This window comes from Balaenoptera physalus, assembly GCF_965194825.1.
Source record: "Balaenoptera physalus genome assembly, chromosome: 3".
Taxonomy (NCBI): Eukaryota; Metazoa; Chordata; class Mammalia; order Artiodactyla; family Balaenopteridae; genus Balaenoptera; species Balaenoptera physalus.
Window position 1 is genome coordinate 110729012 of NC_138890.1, and position 19833 is coordinate 110748844.

The 19833-nt window shown below is 34.4% G+C and overlaps 1 protein-coding gene across 2 annotated transcripts in view; it reads left to right on the forward strand.

Moving 5' to 3' along the window:
• Nucleotides 1–19833, forward strand: part of EDIL3 (EGF like repeats and discoidin domains 3) — a 432319-nt gene that overhangs the window by 233867 nt on the left and 178619 nt on the right. For both annotated transcript variants that reach the window (XM_082458169.1, XM_082458170.1), the window contains one exon: nucleotides 12455–12568. In XM_082458169.1, coding sequence (XP_082314295.1) covers nucleotides 12455–12568 — 114 coding nt within the window. The remainder of the gene's footprint in view (nucleotides 1–12454; nucleotides 12569–19833) is intronic.

Below are 19833 nucleotides of genomic sequence, written 5' to 3' on the forward strand. Positions count from 1 at the left end.
TATTACATCTTAAAAATTTACTGATCTTTTCTTCTGCAATATTTAATTTGCTTTAGTTCCTTCTAGTGTATTTTTCATCTCACACATTGTGGTTTTCATCTCTAGAAGTTCAATTTGGGTCTCTTTTTCTATTTTCCATGTCTGTACTTAACATTTTCAATATACAGAGCACAGTTATACTACCTGTTTTGAAATCCTTGTCTGATAATTCTAAAATCTGGCTCGCTTCCTGCTTTTTCACATGTCTATTAATCCTGACTGGGGATTCCCATCAGGACTAATGAATTTTACCTCATTGAGTGGGAATGCTCATACGCTGTAGTCCTATATATCTTCTTGAGCTTAGTTCTCTTACATGGTTAAATTTCTTGGAAGTGGTTTGATTCTTCTGGGTGTTACTTCTGAGATTTGTTAGGCGAGACAAATGAGATCTTTAGTCCCAGACTAATTTACTCCCCACTACTGAGGCAAGGCCCTTCTAAGTACTCTGCTCAGTGCCCCAGGAATTAGTTTATTTTCCAGTCCCACTTGAGGGAACTGGCAGTTTTCCTGGCCTGGTGTGATCTCCAAATATTGCTCCCTCTGGTCCATTTAGATGGTTTTTTCCTCAGTAGTTTCCTCACTTGCATGGGCTGCTCCATGCTCTGTTGAATTCCTGAGGGAACACGGCAGTGTACAGGATATGCTCTGTAGGTCCCTGTGGGCTGCCTCTTTGTAGCCCTCTCCGCTCACTCTGTCCTGCAAACTCTAGCCTCCTGGGCTCTCCAGACTCTCAGCTCCCTCTTTTTAATTCATAGAGTTGGCCAGGTTCCACCTGGATTCTTTCTCACTGTGCCATGGCCTGGAATCTCTCTTAAGGCAGTAAACCTGGGCAGTTGTAGAACTCACCTGGTTTGTTACTAACCTTCATTTCCTAATATCCAGTGTCTTGAAAACCATTATATGTTTTTTCTGTTTTATTTTTTTGGTTGTTTCAGGCAGGAGGGCAAATCTTGTCCCTGAACTTTGTCTTGGGCAGAAGCAGGAGTTCTCTTGAATCCCAATGCGTTACCACTTTTTAAAAAAATTTTTGTTTGGAGTATAGTTGGTTTTCAATGTTGTGTCAGCTTCAGGTGTACAGCAAAGTGAATCAATTATAAATATACATATATCCACTCTTTCATTTTTTTTAGATTCTTTTCCCATATAGACCATTACAGAGCATTGAGTAGAGTTCCCTATGCTATACAGCTGGTTCTTATTAGTTATATATTTTATATACAGTCGTGTGTATATGTCAGTCCCAATCTCCCGATGTGTTGTCACTTTTAATGAAGAAAATATGCTGATTTGGCATCCTTAGCAATAAATATGGGAGAAAAAATAAAATATAAAAATTAACAGCTTGTAGGCAGCACTTTTTTGGCGCTGAGAAGTGAGTTGGTTCCTGAAGCAGATTCTTCCATGGTGGCCTGGAGTGTGGCAGATGTTTTGTTGCCTCCAGCTCTGCCAGGAAACCTATAATTATGTAGATGAGATTCTGGAACTGAGGGTAATCTAGCCACCCAGCTCTTTTACTTTGATGGAAACTGACATGCCTAAGAATTTTAAAAGGAGTGTTCTCTACCTTACCAGCCATAATGTATGTCTATCAGATATAGAGCTCAGTGATCTCTCAGGCCAAATGTATGGAGAGTCAATGTTTAGAAAATAGTAAATGTCACCATTTTAGAACGAAATATACTGAGGGTATCTGTTGAATTATGCCATTCAGTGAATCAAAATTTCCATGGGCTTTGCAATTATGGGGATAAATACTATCTTTCATGCCTCTCCAAGGCAAAGCTGCTCTTCTGTAGAACATTTATGAAAATCCTACCCATTTATTTACTCTGATGATAACCCCAAAAGCAGCAGTATCATTTTTATCCAGCAACCTAATGAAGAAACATTCAACAGAACAATATAAATATCGATTAGTCCATATTATAATAATGTAAATAGCTTTTTTTACAGTCCTTAAAGTTTATCTTCTTCCCATAAATTACCTCATTTAATCCTTAGAGTAGCTTTAAAGTATAATAGAATTCATCATTTTTAATTATGCCTATGATATAAAGTTTCAAAGATATTGAAATGTAAAAGCAGGAACTATTCTTATTTTATTACCTGAGTCTACATATATCTGTAGGTAAGAGTTGATTTATGGTTATTTTTAAGAAATTATTCTAGGGTTAAGAGAAATTATTTTTCTTTATATGCAAGATGTAACTGTGTATCACTGCCTTTTATTTAATTGTGACATGGCTTATATGCTTTCAATGATTCATCATTTTTAGTATAAGTTACTGCCTATGTTTTTTAAAAAATATCATGGTCATTGAAGAGAAAAATAATTCAGCCTGGTGAGTTGAAAGTTTTAATTTATTCCCTTAAAAACCTCTCTTGATAAAAATATATCTTAAAATGATATATTGTTGTTAAGCCCTTCTACTTACGACTTGTATATGAAGTGAAATAAGTGGTTACCTGCGAGTTTCATGTGTATTGTATCTTCAAAAATACTATGAATTAAGTTGCTGATTAGAAGTGCCAGTTGGTGCAACCACTTAAAAACCAGTTTGGCATTATCCACTAAAGTATATAAATGACTCAACCATTTCACTCCTAGGTATACCCAGAGGAAATTTAATATACTTATGTACAAGCACACTTATGGATGCTTTTATTTATAGCAACAACACAAATGCCATTAACAATAGAAAGGGAAAATGCATTGTCGTGCATTTTATAGTGAAATATTATAAAGCAATGAAAATGAACTCACTGTAACCACGTGCAAAAACATTGTGAATGAAGCCACAAACAAAAGAGCACGTACTGAATGATTTCTTTTTTTTTTACTATAAAGTTCAAATATAGGCAAGAATAAGAGATACTATTTAGGAATGCGTATTTAAGTAACAAAACTCTAAACCATGAGAAGAGTTAGGCTGTGATTGCCATAATAAGCAGGAGGTCAGTTACCTTTGTGAGGGTGGAGGGGAAATTGTGAATAGAAGGGGCATGGAAAGGCTCTCAAGTGCTGGCGTTGTTCTTGTGCGTGACCCTGGTGACTGTTAAACAAGTTGTCTCTTAACAATAATTCATTTAACTCTATTGGTTTGTGTACTTTTCTATGTGTATGCTATCTTGCAAATAATGATTTTAAAAAATGTGGATTATCCTCTTTGAAAAATAAGAATTTCAGCTGACATGTATAAAATAGATCCATGTCCTCTGTAAAGAAAGAAACAAAAATATATGTATTCTTTTCATCAGAACATAAAGTTAAAAGTCAAGTATAAAAGACTGTAAGAGCCAAAGACATCCATTTCTAAACAGACAAGCAGTTATGGCTTTTAGGAATAAAATTAGAACAGATGCCCATTAAGCCCAAACTACTTAAGAGTTTGAGAAAAATTACTAAAAGGAATAAAGGAATTAGGGAAAAAAAGTGTTCCGAACTAAGATTTTAGGACTGGAGTCTTTGGCCTAAAGCAGTGATACTAATATTACTAGAACATTTTAAACATTTTGAGATCAAGGGCTGTGTATTCTGGCTTCTCTGTCCTCCTCAGCGCATAGAGTGGTAACTTGAAGGCAAGTATGAAGTAAAGGTGAAGGAGAATTCATATTTCCTAGTGGTGGTAAAGTTAACTGGTGAAAAGCATATATTCCTGAGACAAATTATCTGGGTTTTAATCTCAGTTTCAGCACCTGTGTGACTCTGACATATTATTTGTATTTTCAACGTCTCAATTCACTCATCTGGAAAACAGTTATGATAATAGTAGCTCAGAGGGTGTGATGATAAATACAAAATGTTTGAAACAAGGTTTGGCTCATAGTACAAGTGGGTGGATGTGCTAACTGTTGTCAATCAGTTGTCATCCTAAAGAGCTGTTTGTCCGTACTTAATATGTTATAGAGTTATTTTTAAGAAATTAATTCTGAACTAAGTGAAATTATTTTTCTGTATATATGAAATGTAACTGTGTATCATTGCCCATTATTTAAATGTGACATTGCTTGTATGCTTTTAGTGTCTCATCATGTTTAGTATAAGTTACTGTCTATGTGGGTTTTTTTTGAAAAAATTACTGTCATTGAAGAGAAAAATAATTTAACCTGGTGAATTGTAAGTTTTAATTTATTCCCTTAAAAGCCTCTCTTGATAAAAAATGCATCTCAAAATGATATACTGGTGTTAAGTCCTTCTACTTACAACTTGCATATGAAGTGAAATAAGTGATTACTGTAAGTTTCATGCATACTGTATATTCCAAACCATTATGAATTAATTTGCTGATAAGAGTGCAAATTTTCCCCCAGTTCTTTTATTCCTCTTAGTAATTTTTCTCAAAATCTTAAGTGATTTTGGCTTAATGGGCATCTCTTGTAATTTTATTCCTAAAATCCATAACTGCTGGTCTATTTAGAAATGGATTACTTTGGCTCTTACATAGCTGAAGTATTGATATATATACAAGTATAACTATATAAATAATACATTGAAGCTTACATACAGGTAAACTCTAATAAAGATTATCAACTGCTTTGCAAGCAACGAAGTTTAGTTTGAGCAAAAGCCTGAGGAGGACTCATTTGTCAATAAAGATTTTCTACTGTAGGTAGTTTTCCTTGGGGTCTGCTGAATATACAAAATGGAAAGCATGACCATATGCTGAAATTAAAGTGCTTATATAAAAGGAAAGAAAGAAAATATGGAGAAATCATATTCTAGTTGACTATTCAAGTAGGATTCCCAAATAAAATACAGGATGGCCAGGTAAATTTGAATTGCAGATAAAAAATTTTTTTTATAAAGTATGAGCCAAATATTGCATGGGCATCTTGTATTTCTATTTGCTGAATCTGGCAACCCTAAATATTACGATGTCTGTATGCATTTCAAACCAAGCCAAATGTTTAAAGATACATGCTGTAGTCATCATGTTGTATGTATGGTCTAGGTGATACAGACTCAACATAAATTGCCCTTCCAACTCTTTGAATTATTTTTCCAAATGTTACCAGTAATGAAATTCTAGAGTGAATGAGCTTTCTAAACCACAGATCTATTCAATCCCATGCCCCCTTTCCACACTTCTTGAATTCTCTATTAACTTCTCAGTGTCCAAGGACTAAAGTTCAAACTCCTTAATTTGATTTGTAAGGCCATAAAAATCTGGTCCCAGACTATCTAGTAACCACCATCCCTAGTAGTTCCACATAGTCTCTGTGCATATCCAGACATTTAAAAGTGCTCAGTTCTCTCTGAAAACATTGTGTCCTTTTATGTTCCAGTTATAGAAGGTGAGACCTCTTAGAACAGTTGCAACTATCCCTGTTCACTGATGTATCCAATCATATATTCAGTATTTTAGAGCCTGATTCATGGAAGGTGCTCATCAAAGTTTTAATGAATGAATGAGTGAGTGAATGGGTGTGTGAAAGCAACCATGTGAATCATAGCTATGCTTCCCATGTGAATCCCATCTCATTTTAGCCAGTTATGGATTTCTGATAACTCACTATGGAAAAAATCCAAAATAGGTGATCTTTAGTATTGACCATTAAAACTAGAGAGAACTGCAAGCAAACTAATTTAACATGCATTTGACAGAATAGAGTGATTGATTTTGGATAAAGCATTATGAATATGCAAAAATATACAAATTATAACATATATAATAAAAGGAAATATATGAGTTTTATACTTGGAGCACAGAAGTATGGGAAAATGAGGAGTCACTCTCGGCTATGTAGAATAATGAGATGCATATTAATTTAGAAAAATAACTTTACAGAGTAATTAGTTATAACTTGACATAACTCAGAAGCATTTTCCGCAGTCAGATAGACACCTCTAAAATTCAACATTCTCTAGCCTGCTAGACTAATTTAGTTATCGCTATTTGAAGTCTCTGAGAAACTGTGCGTTCATTCATTAGAGCACTTGTCACTTTGTACTGTAACTGATTATTTCCTCGTCTATCTCCTGTACTATAAGAGCCTTGAGAAAAGTAAGGGTCCATGATATATTAACCTTTGCATTCTTAGAACCTAGCAGAGAACTAAGGATGGGTGGATGGATAGATGGACTTCATACACAGAGGTTCTATGCAGTGTTTGTCAACCCTGGCTACCTGGACTCCTATAAAACAATATTTATGCCTTCATTCCACCCAAGTCCATTTAAATTAGACTCTCTGGTGTGGAGGCTTTGCATTGGTATATTTTAAAAGTTCTAACTTTTAAGAGGAGCATTGTTCTAAATCCATTCTCCTTAATAGAACCGCTTTAGAAGTAGGCTGGTACATCTGCCCAAATCCAGGAACTCACTGTCACAGTACAGGTGATGATCCCCCAGGTCTCTGGTATTCTCAGTTTTCTTACCAATCAATGAATATTTATTGCAGGTCAAGTTACTATGCTGCATACCCCTAAGGTAATGTTCTTTGCAATTGTTTGCTCTTTGGTAAAAATTTTACCAGAGGCATTGGTTCATTTTAGCTTCTACTGTGTTTTTTCATGTAGCTTTTATTTATGATTTTCTTCAAGGCCCCAAATATTTGAGTTATATCACCCTCTTGACTATCCCTCCCCCAACCCTTCTTCTATCTTCCCTGGTTTTGACTTTATAAGTATCTTGGAATAACTGTCTTATCTTGCTGGCCAAATAACTAATTAAGACAACTAAAGCCTTACTGAAATAATTTTAAACGGAGACATCCTAGAGAACTGGGCCCTACCTGGATACCAATAACAAAGTTTCTTGCATTAAAATTGAGATCTCAAAATAAATGTGAGAAGGCCAGGATACAGATGAGCATAGAGTATTATCTTTGTTAGTAAGCGGTGATGGTTAAATACCTCTTGGATATTTTTTTACACTATTGTTCTTGGTAAATGAAGGTTATCAGTAAATTATTGTAAAAGGTTTGCCTGTGGTATGTTCTCATCCAAGAATGCTCATTTTAATTTGCTACTTTAAAATAAATTACTAGCAATATAACAAAAGGCCAGATCAAAACAGAGCTCAAGCACACAAGATTAAAAATATACTGACTTGCCCCCAAAATGATTGGGAAATCCTGTAGATAGTTCTGATTATGACGTAATTAAATTCAATACCTGAGTGGGAGGACAGAATTACTAGAAATTCATCATAATTTATTCAGCCTTAAAAGAGAAATTGAAAACCCATAGACTTTAGGTAAGAAAAAATATAAAAGGTTAAATTTTAAAAGGCAGTAACTCACAGGAAGTCTGGAGAATATTTAATAGCTAATGGGGAGCCCAGGGAAGATGGGTTACAAAGGATCAAAAATAGCAGACTCGAAAACAAGCACTTGCGGGCTATTTAACAGTCAATAACAATATTGCAGGAGGAAAGACAGCCCAAGGGAAGGGAATAAGGAAGCCAAGGAATTATATCTTTGCAAAGAAAAAAAAGGGCTTAGTTATGGTGTCCTTTTAATATATCAAAACGGGGGTACTCAGCCGGAGAATCAGTTGTTCCTTTCTTGATGCTCATGGGACCCGGATATACTTGGGGATCAAAAGGAGGTAGTTTCATGAGTGAATTAAGTTGTCTTTTTTCCTCCACTCAAGAGGAGGTTACATGGATTTCTGTCCTAAAAAGGATTGGATGTCCTAGTCTAAATGGTGGTCAATATTCAAAATATTCTAGGCCAAGTTGGCAAAGTAAATGTAGTTGAACTACTGGGGCCAGATGGCATCCACCTCAGGAGTTCTAGAGAGACTCAAGGGTGAATTGGGACACTGATGGCCCAAGAGTGCAATGTGCAATCATTCCTGTTCTGCAGATTACAAATGGGAGCCAGTTTGAAAACTAATTAATTAATCAGTTATTTAGTTAATCGATTAATTTTGAAAGTTTCCACAGGATGCCCTAGCAATTAGACTCCGCAAATCTCCATTTCCTCTCTGACCAGCTAGTGGAGTCTATAATGAAGAATGGGATTTCTGAATATTTAAATATAATGATCTGAAAAGAAGCAACATCATTTCTGTGGCGAGAAATCATGCCCAGAGAAGCCACTGTTTTTTGAAGGCACTGATAAAGGAACTAGCAAATATAATTTTGATTTTCAAAAACTCTTTGACAGCCTACTACTCCAAAGTCAGTTTCATGGGCTTTGGGGCTGTAATTTGCACAGTGATGGTCTGACAAAGATCCAGAAAAAAAGACTAGGAGTAACTGAGCACTTCTCATGTTGCACATGTGTATAAGTTCAGGAGTATTCAGAATGACCTTAATGAATATATGTCTTTTTCAATAACTAGAGGAGGCTTCTCACAGTGACATCTCCAGAGGGTGCATGGGTTGACATTATTTCTGTTAGCAAAAAGCCAAGCCTAAGAGGGAAGACTACAGCACACCTTCCCAAATCTGTATAAGGTGGGCTAAGGGCAAAATAATGGTAAAGATAAAGAGACTAAATTATGCATATAATATGAATGAATCTATGTAAGTATTTACAACAGAAAAAGTGTCTGGACATCCTTTTAGAGCACCTTTTGTTTCAAAGATATGCATGCTGTTGTGACCAACTATCTATTCTCTCATCTCTTCCTCTCCTTCCTTCCCTCCTTTGCTTTGCTTTGTTTGGTTTTGTTTTGCTTTGCTTTTTAATTCCTTCACACACACACACACACACACACACACACATCACGAGATTGTATCTGGAAATCATGCTCAGCTCCTACCACTGTGCTTCAGTCAGCTAGAGGGTGGACAGCAAAAATTTATGTTTTCAGAGTAAGGAATCAGGACTCAGCTGGGTGTCTTAATTATAAAATCTAGCTTTGAATGATGTTATTTTTAAAAAATAATTCTCAGGAAGCAGTCATAGAACTAAAAACCTCAAAAAATGATAGCTATTATTATTATAAATGAACTATAAAAATGACCAAATATGGAAATTCCTATTTTGTATGGAACTGCTATGTCAAATTTTTCTTAGTTATAAAATAATTTATTATATCCCAGTATATTTGGAATAGATGAGGACTTTTTTCTGGAAATGATAATGTCATGATCTGTGACAAAGAAATATGTATGTGATTTATTACAAAGATGTTTAACTTTCATTTCATTATATTCTGTGAGTATTTATATCTAGTCTTTAATTAAACATGATTTATTCCAATTGAGGTCTGTTTCCATTTAGATTGCAGTGTTAATCACAGTGCAAATAGCCTTCACCGCTGAAAGAACTCTTGCATTATACTGATATATAAAGGCTTCTGTGTAATTTGCATCTGTTATCTGAGCCTACGTGTTACTAGATGTGTACATAGGCAGAAATGTTTTACTTATTTTGCTACTATATTAAAATATGTAACTCATTTAATATAATGTTTTTATTTTTATGAATTTAGATCAAGGTAGTTTTTTGGTTTAAAAAAAAAGCAAAATTCTACAAACAGTAGAGGATCTTTTTTTTTTTTTTTAAATCACAAACTAAGTATGGCTAGAAAGCATTTTCATTTCAGCAAATGCAATTCCAGTTCATTCCACCTCATGTTAACCTCTGGGTAAAGGTGTAACTGTATTTTTAGAAACAAATGTTCTTAATTTTAACTTCCATTGTTGATGATTGTAGACCTGGTCTGATGAACAAATAGATAGACGTTCCAAGGTCGATTAGTCTCAATTAAATTCACATTCTCATGTGTTAAGTACTACTTATCGTGTAAAAATTTAGAAGAAATGAGGAAGCAAAGAACAACGGTAACTGCATATCCTTAATAGTACATATAATAACTCTTAATCTCACATCATCAACTATGAAAACTTCCTTCTATTAACATTTCAAAGCAGCAAGAGCTGGGTTTGATTTTACTCATGATATAGGTCAATATTAAAATGAGAAATGTTCAGGTAAGGTAATTCTCTTACCTGAGAATTAAAACATATGTTGTACCTCTTAGCATCAAATCCTGGGTGGGTCTCTGTCCAGCCTTCTTTCATTTATTTCTTAAATCCAACCCACATATGGCTTTTATAAATCTTTCTAGGGTACAAGGGTATAGAGGATACCCTCGCAGGTGGCTCCAAGCCTTCACTGCCAAAAGAGAATGGCCAGTTCCCTCAGCTGACACTGAGAGTTCATGGTAATCTGGTCCCTATCTGCATCCTCAGACTTGGTTCCCAGCACCCCCCTTCCCACTCTGTCCTCCAGACAAACTGTGCTATTTGTGTACTTGAACACACCATCATACCATGAACGCTTCTTTTCAAAGTTGTGACTCATTCTGGATCCCTGCTTGGAAATACAATACCCTCTTCATCCTGTTTTTATTAATCCTAATTAAAACTTTCCTTCAAATCTAAGATCAAATTCTATTTCTCTTATGTGCTCTTTTTCAGACATTAATTAGTACTCAGTTTCTTCCCTATAAGTATATAAAAGAGTAGCTTTTTATGTCTAACTTTACAAAATAAGGCAATGCATTCTTTAAGACATGAAGATTTAACTTCTTGTCAGGCTCTGACATATCTCACCTAAAACAAACTGTAGTAGATAGGATACAGGGAAAGACATATTAAGCATGTTCCAAAGTAGCCAGTCATTGCCATTTCCTGACATTCATCTGATAAGAAAATAAGTAGCACAGTGACTTTTGTGCTATTTTCAAAGTTTAATGAAAATATTTTGCATGTTAGTCCAATATAAATAAAAAGTGAATTTTTGTTAAGACAAAAAGAGCTAAATATTTCATCAGATGAGAAAACGAATAAGTGACATACTCTTCCTTCCCTCCTTGCCCTCCATTCCCTCCTTCCTTCCTTCCTTCCTTCTTGCTTAAGAGTTTTAGTGTCAAATATTTGTGAGTCTATTATATTTTATAGTATACAGCTGTTTTTTAGAGATGATCAGATTCTGATTTTATCCTATTGTTTGATATTATAAAATGCTCAAATTATTCAGATTCTCTCTGAACACAGTCATGAATTGTCTCTACTCTCAAACTGTAGCACTTGACCAGAAACCAAAAGGGATGGTTTTTTCAGAGAAAGTGGTCACCTGCCTAAAGAAATTTAGACCAAACTTTGCCATAAACTTAGAATGAAAGGATTACCAAATCTGCTTCCAGGAGGAGATGCTGTTTATAAGAAAGAAGTTAAAGGAAAGGGCAAAATAGAGGTTTTCTAGTATTTTGTCCTTGTTTGATATTGAGGGGGTAGTTTAATGATCATATTGTTTTAAGCACTATGAAAACCCAGGACTTCAGAATAACTTTTGATATGTTGTAGTGTATCCGAAGACACATTACACATCTGAAATAATTTTTTTCAGATTGTTTGCACCACTATTTTGTTATAAATTTTAGCAAGAAATATTTATTGGGCACTAGTGGTTTTCCAGATAGAGTATGGCATTTGTGGAGGTACAAAGAACAGTGCAGGACAGGTGCTGCATTTGTAAACTTCACAGATTGACTAGGTGGAAGGGTGAAAGGCACATAAACAGACAGTCCCTAAGTAACACCATTTAGATATGTAAGAAGGAGTTGTGGGAGTAAGAGCAGAGCAGGATTTCAATTGAGATAGATGATAGGAAGGGAGAGTGATGGGGAGCAGTGCATGTCCTCCAATTACTTTACTGGCTCCCACAGAACCTAGCTTGGTGCTGAGCTTAGACGAAATGATGTGTAAATATCAGCGATTGATATTTGACTGAATTAGTCTTTAATTCTTTTTTCATTCAAAATCCCATATGTTGTCCCTGTTGTCCAAAATTAGCGTGGAAATTAGTATAATTTGCTGAATGTTTTATATTTCGTATGATTTTGCATCAGGTATAATAATGATATATAAAAGGTAAGTCCCTTTAGCCCTCCTAACTTTAGAAACCCTTGAATGAGATTAGGAAGTGATCATCATTTACATTTATTATACTTTGCATATAACAAGATTTAGTTATTAACTCCAATTTACTTCTCATCGCATTCATCAAAGGCGAACTATTTAGAAACTAAAACATCTCTGTCAGTTAGAATTTTAATGAATTAAGGTGAAATGAGACAGTGTTAATTGGCAGTGGTTGCTGCTGGGGAGGTTTCTAGATCTTGTGATACCAATTCATTTCTCTATCAGGGTTAATTTGTTTGATTTAATTCTAAGGATACGTGGAATATTTCCCCAAACTATTCATATTTATTTTCAGGATAGGAGAGTGGTTTAGTTCTGTTGGATTTGGATTCTCAATTCCATTTGAACTGGATTTAATTTGATTGCTAATAAATTGTCGATTGTAGGCACCATTTATATTATTGACTAGAGACATACACACACACAGCATTATTTAAACTTTGTTTTATTTGAAACGCCTAAAACCTTCTAATAACTGATCAGTTTTTCACCAGTAATTCTCTTCCTCTCTTCTATTTTCTTCAGATATTAATGAATGTGAAGCTGAGCCTTGCAAAAATGGTGGAATATGCACAGACCTTGTTGCTAACTATTCCTGTGAGTGCCCAGGAGAATTCATGGGAAGAAATTGTCAATACAGTAAGTATTCATATATATATAAACCTTTATTTGCATAGCCTCCATTTATTATGGAATCTGGGCCAAAATCAATAATAATTTGCTTCCAGATTTCATAATGTATTGAAATGGCACATTTCATATTTGTTGTTGTTAATGTTATTAATGTGCATCTATTCTCCAGGATAGGTCTCACTTAGAGCATGATAGGCATAGGAGTGGTTGCCTTGTGGTCTCAAAGGAGGTCAACAGTTCCTCAGAGACCCAAGTACATCTCTCCCATGAATCACATTTTGGCTTTTGAGTTGTGCATATGACCTAATTTTCTCCCAGAGTGGTTACTCTGTTTCAAACAGTAAATTCAGAGCGTTCTAACCAGATAACCTTTGTCACAAATAAAAGGTAGAGATTCATGAGGGTTCATGTTGAACTGGCCAACACATCAGTAAGAGTTTTACATGCTATTTATTTGTCTTCTTGAAAGCCTAAGACAGTAGGGTCTTGAGATGATGGATCAGATTATAGGATAATAATTTGCCTGAAATGTTTACAAAGAGGCACAAAGCACCCCACCTTCTCCAAAACAAATAAAAAACCTAAGGAGAGGTAGTAACAGGATTATAGTCAGTAAGAGGAGACCGGAATTGGGCACAAATTCACGCTAACAAGAACAATAGTCATGTAGCTTAATAATTGTTGGGCGCTTATAGAAACTTCATAGTGCTACTACTTTGATGTATATAATACTATTAGAACATCATAACGTTATGCAAATTCAAAAGGCAAATGCAGATAAGAATTCAGACACAGAAACTGAGACACATAGGCTATGTGGTTTGCCGGGTTCTCACAGTTAGTGACAGAACCAGGACTGGAAGGAATCTAGAACCAGGTCTTGTGATTCCCAGTTCAGTGTATTTTCCTCTAAACTGAGAATGATATCTCTTTGGATAGAGCTGAGCAAGATAAACTTGAAAGTACCCTCCACCTCCACTTTGTCTCTTACACACACACACACACACACACACACACACACACACACTCTCTCTCTCTCTCTCTCTCTCTCTCTCTCTCTTTAGCCAGAGTAACAATTTTATTTCTCACTTTCCCTCTCTTTCTTCCTCCTTGACAATGGTAATTTATAAAATAAAACAAGGAAAATTATTGAAGAATTTATTTGGGTTATGTATATAAACAAAATGATGATCTGGAGATTCTCATTACCCTAGTCCTGAAAAACTTCATTAAAATAATGAAATTGTGAATATCAAAGAAATACCTTGGATGGGGGGAAATATTTCTAAGCTTAAAAATAATTTGAGAAGGACATGGAGCATGAGTTAATAAAGGAAGCTTCAGGCATGGATGAATGGAAGGAAAGGACAGTATGTGTAAGCGGGTTGATCATACAACTGGATGACCAATAGCCACCCAATCGACAAACCTAGCAACCTTCCTATAAAGCATTTAACTGACCACCCACTAAGTTAACTTAAATTCAGTTTCAACTGGTCCTTGGCCCACCCAGGCCCAGGTCTTGCATCTTTTTTCTTTTGGTTTATGGGACCTGAATATGGCTGCCTAGTCAGCCTTTGCCCCCTGTACTGACCAAGGAGCAATTAGACAGCCAGTTGGTTTCCTACCTATTGAAAATGGAAGGAGACCTTGATGTGAGCTAGAAATTGAAACCAATGACTAAAGCCTATTCATCCCTCCATCAGAGATTTTACTGAGGTCACCACATCCGAAAATACCCTTGAAAAGAAAGAAACCTGATAGGTTAGGAAGGATGTACTGAAATAGACTTTGAACTTAATGGCCATTAGTTTGCATCTAGTGTCTTTGCTATTGCGTTTAATGAAATTCTTTGTTTTTCTCTGACTTGGTTTTATATTTGTAAAATATTTATATGTAAATCCAGACTGCTCTCTGAACATGCATGTGATAGTGAGGTGCCTCCCTTAACCTATCGTATGCTCTGACATTCTACCGTTCCCTCTGTTCATCTCTGTGCCCTGACAGATATCGGAACAGGTCACCTAAGGTACACTCTAAAATATGTTCCTCTTGGGGTATTTGTTTTTATTGTATTGATTTATAAGAGTATGTAATAAATTAAGGATTCTGATTCTTCCCATTGTCTAGGTTTCTGAGGCTATGGTTTTACTTTTTTTCTGTGGCTTTTTAGAATGTTTAGAAAATCCACAGTAAGAAAGTGCATCTTGCCACAGTGATGATTTAGTGATATGCATTGAGAACGTAGAACATTCACTCACTACATGGCATATAGAAGCACCTGCAGGTTACAGGTAATGCTAGCTCCCAGCTGATTGAGTTTAGGATCTTAGGAGTTGACATTACATAGATTATAACCAATTTGCGTACTTCTACTCTGAGGTAAGATTGATGAACTTTCTTCAGGCTTTGTATGCTCTCCCACAGGGGTCCACTAGGTCAGCTTACACCTGCAATAATGGGAGAGAAGCCATTTGTTTCAGCAGATATTTCATGTGAGAGAGGGAAAGGAGAATGATGGAGACTAACTGCTGGGGGGTTAGAGGACACCCATACCGAAGTGTCGTTATCCTTGTGTTCACATTCAAGCTGTCATTCTAATTTGGGGCTGCTGCACTTATATTTGCCTCACTTGTGCCACTTCTTTCTTATTTGTACTGATGGGTTAATTAAGTTTTAGTATATTTTGCAATGGGGTTATGCAAATGGATTTGAAACAAGAGAGGTAGACAGGGATCTGTTTCTCATTTTAGGCCATTTCTACATGCAGACATCTTGATAGTTTATCTGAGATCACTTATTTATTTCTCACTCATTTCAAATAATCAACAGACATATGAATGCTATGATCTGACCAACTACTACTACTAATGAGCCTTGAAAATATAAAAGTGGTAATTTTGGAGGTTGCTTTTTTCAGGGTGTAGACAGACTGATCTTGATATCTGTCTACTTATCATCAAAAGATTTGTTTTTCTCAGATCTTAACCTTTTCTCTGCATTTTTCTCATATTTACCATACCTTCAATTTTAATCAATTTATTATTACTACCTTTATCAGGGTAATTAAATGAAATATTTTTAATATTAATGATATTCTACATTTTAAAAACCTAAGTATATTTATTCATTTTCAATTAAACCATTAAAGGTAAGATGTTTATGCTGAGATGCTACTTTAATATTATTTTTTTAATTATGTGACTTCTTTATAATGTATGTCTTTAATTAATATAGCTATTAAGTACTTTTACTTTGTAAGGAATAAATTTATATTTAACCCTATCTATTATAACACAATGCCTAACTATGTGGTAATAATTATTATACCTATCAATCACCTATTAAACATTTTCAGTAACAATATAATTAGTTCAGATGTTAACAACAAATGTTTTAATACTTGGCAAGGGATCTGCCTGTAATTTTCACACTAATTATTTCCTAATTAATATTTACAGGTGAGTTAAGGCAATAATACATTTGATTTATATAATTTCAGTTTAGATTTCCATATACGGTTCATACAACTTATCATTGACTCTGAGAAATCTCAGTTATTTTTTAGTTTTATTCTTCATTTTCTATTACAGGGGATTTAAGTTTGATTATTTTTTATTTTAATTGAAGTTACTTTTGATTGATACGTGAAAATCGTTTAGATGTTTCCATAATATCTATTATAGTATTACAGATACTCTTCTAATTTAAGTTCTAATTTATATTCCTTTGTCACTTTTAAATGATGTAAGTTCAAGTGTTCAGATAGCCATTTTCATAAACAGCTTGAAAGGACAATGGTGATGAACTGGAATGAGAAACCTATATATCAACCATTTAGTAAAATACCTAGGTCAATACATTTTGTAAAAAGCAAATAATTGCATAAATAAATAAGTAGACACAAGGATTTTGAGTTATCTAAAAAGTTAAATCCAGTTTAGTCCCCTTTTTCTTTTGTTATAATTTTGTGAAATTTAAAATTTTTAAACAACTGCCTATCTTTAGTAATTGACTGTGTGTATTGAGAACAAAATGTGGAGAAGTCAGCTTTAATGCCTTGCATACCATGTTTTACAAGTACATAAATTTAGGAAATCCAGTGGCATTAACATAATTTTTAATAAACAAATATTGTTAATTCAACCAAAGCCTTTATAGGAGATAGGAGTTGCTTTAGTTTTTGAAAAATATGACATTATAACATACTTCTGAACCACAAACACCTAAGTTCATTTCTTTATGTTTTCATGTTTACAATTATCGTAAGCTGTCACTGTTATTTGATCAAGTACTTTAGTGAATGATGAATAGGAACTAACAGTGGAAAAATAATTTCAGTATTTTCTTATGTAATATAGATGGTCAGAGATTATAGTTTTATCCTATCTAACACTAAATTTCTACTCTGCTATATCCAGCTATGACATAGATCCAAAAGCAAAATATAAGAGATTCTGATTAAAATAAAGAGTTTTAAAAATAAAAGGTGTTTATAAGGAAGTAAAGATGAGAATTAAGACATAAATTTAATAAGAAAATTGTGTTAAGTCCAGTATTAAAACATATTGAATGTATATAATTATGTGTTCAATAAATAAACTAGCCACAAATATTTATTGTTTTTCTTAACTATGTACAGAATTTTCAGAACATGTGTTAATGAATTAATTCATTCACCAAGTTGGATCCAACACTAGCCACCCCCTAGAGCTGGGGCAACAATGGCAGTTAAATTCAGTTCCTATTCTCATGGAGTATAGAGATTAGTGGGAGAGAAAAACAGGAATTACATAATGTCTAATTACAAAACATGATAAGTACCATGAACGAAAAGAAGAGGGAGCCATGACAGGGGTGCCTGTTTTGTTTTGGGGAGTTTAAGGAAGCAACATTTGAACTGAGGCCAGAAGTACATATAGTAGGTACCAAACAGAGGGCAGGCTATGGAGATGAAAATTTTACAAGAAGGACAATATGCTCAAGGATAAACAGACCCTTTGTCCTTAAGAATCTTAATATTAAGTGGATGAGCTCTGATTGCTATATGATAATCATATGATGAGGTTTTCAGAATGATCACTTACCTTTTAGGCTTTGACAATATGGGGTCAAGACTAGTTGATGGCAAGAATATTTATATATTAATAATCCATCTCATAAACTATCTTTTTATGCAACTACAAGGGATTTTTAAAACACCAAAATAGGCTTTAACTTTTGCAAGTGTAACAAGAAATCAAAAAAACAAAGAAAAATAATTATTAATGCTAATTTTATTCCAGATAAAAAATAGCTGCTCTGTTTTAAAATTTTGAAATGGTGATTTGCAACAATTTTTGTCTTTGAATGCATTGCCTAATATCAATGTAAGATTACTTTCCTTGAATACATAGGATAGGAATTAATCCAGAACTCCAATAGGACAGGAGAAGGACAGCTTACCTCAGGCTGTCACCTTTTGTGAACATAAAAAAAAGAAAGAAAGAAATCGACTATGGGTTGATGAAAGTTTTATATTCAGGATTAATTGTATGATGTTAATCCAATATACACAAGATTTAAAAATCTACCCATAAATATATAGAGATATAAGTGGAAATAACCATAACTATAAATACTTGAATAAAGATATTTATTTTAACTTAATTTCTCACATTCTTTTTAAAGACATGACAATAAGTACAAAAAACCCAGAATACTGTGCAAGAATATCAATAGCCCTCAAGGAAAGAAGTGATTCCAACATTACTGCAGGATGAAGTCTTTGCAACAATAAACACAAAAAATTGACTCAATGACAAAACCGAATTGGATTTTCTGTGTCTGACACGGAAGTTCCATCTTCAATCAGTTGCCTCTGGGTATATTTTTCCAAATGTTGCCCAACAGTTTTGTTCAGACATATCACACTTTGAAAGTTCACCTGTTGTATGTTAAAGTGATAATCTAAAAGGAAAGACAGAAAAAATATCTGCAGAATGCTCAAATAGACCCCCTAGGACTTACTAAATACATCTAACAAATTGAATCAGATTCTTATTAACTGTATTTTGTATTTGATTACAAATAATTACTGAAACATTCAGTAAGACCTTCTTGTTTCTCAAATTATGTAACATTCCCATTATGTACTAAACTGCATATGTCCAGGGATTAAAATTTAGTTTTGCATTTATTCTCCAGGCTAAAACTCATTTTAATATATCCTACCTATCTCAGAAACCAAGTAAGATAAAATATGCAGAGATCAGGAGAGTTTGGGAACAGGATAACTTGATTTCATCTTCATAACATTTAGAACAGTAGTGTATGATTGAGAAATGTTGTATTTTTCTCAGACTGTAAATATCAATCTTTTCAACCATCACCCCATCCTCACCCTTGAAAAAAAATAAAGGTAGAACTCAAATACAATATTACACTACAGAAAACCAAAAATCTCTCTATAAGGAAACTACTAGAAAAGAAGTCATCCTAGGACTTGAAAGTTGAAACATGGTTAAAATGTAATTTGTGGGCTAGTCATTATTCTTTACATGTGTTGCCATGGCATTTCTGGGTACTTAGGTGAAATTTTGGATCTGAATATCAAAGTGAGGCTGAAATCGTTGTTTCATAATGGGGAAATTACAAGCACAAATCACTGTGGTTTCTGCTTTTATCAGAGTCAGTGAACAGCAGAGATAAATAACGCTTTTCTCAAATAGGAGAAAGAAAAGACCATAGATGGTTTCTGATCTTTTACCAGATGTGCACAGTTTTCCAGGATTTCCTGAAATCCCAAGGGTTTCAAATAGTAACAGTAAAATTTTACTGGCACCCAAGGAGCTGAGTTGGGCGGGACACCAATCCCAGCATGCCCCTGGCTGCAGTTGTCAGCTACATAAGCAGACTTGGAAGTGATACCTTCCAGCAGCATGTAACACAAAGAGCCTCGTACATGTTTTGAGTTTCATCTTCAAAGCATTCTTCTTCACCTGAAGGAGAAGGGCCCAACAGATTTCTTTCCTGCATAGGCATATTGAATTATAGGTGCAATTGGCACATCCTGGTAAGCTAGGACAGCTAGTTATTAAAATGCGGGTGATAACTCAGGGAAGCATAGGTCACAAAGACTCAGATTCAAGAATCAGATGAGAATGGTGAAGTGGTAAGATGGAATGTTAGTGCCAACTGAGATATTAAAAAGAATAAAGAATATAAGATTACTAAAGATAGAATTTAAGATAAAGAAGTTCTATCTGCAAAGGGACAAAAAATAAAAGATT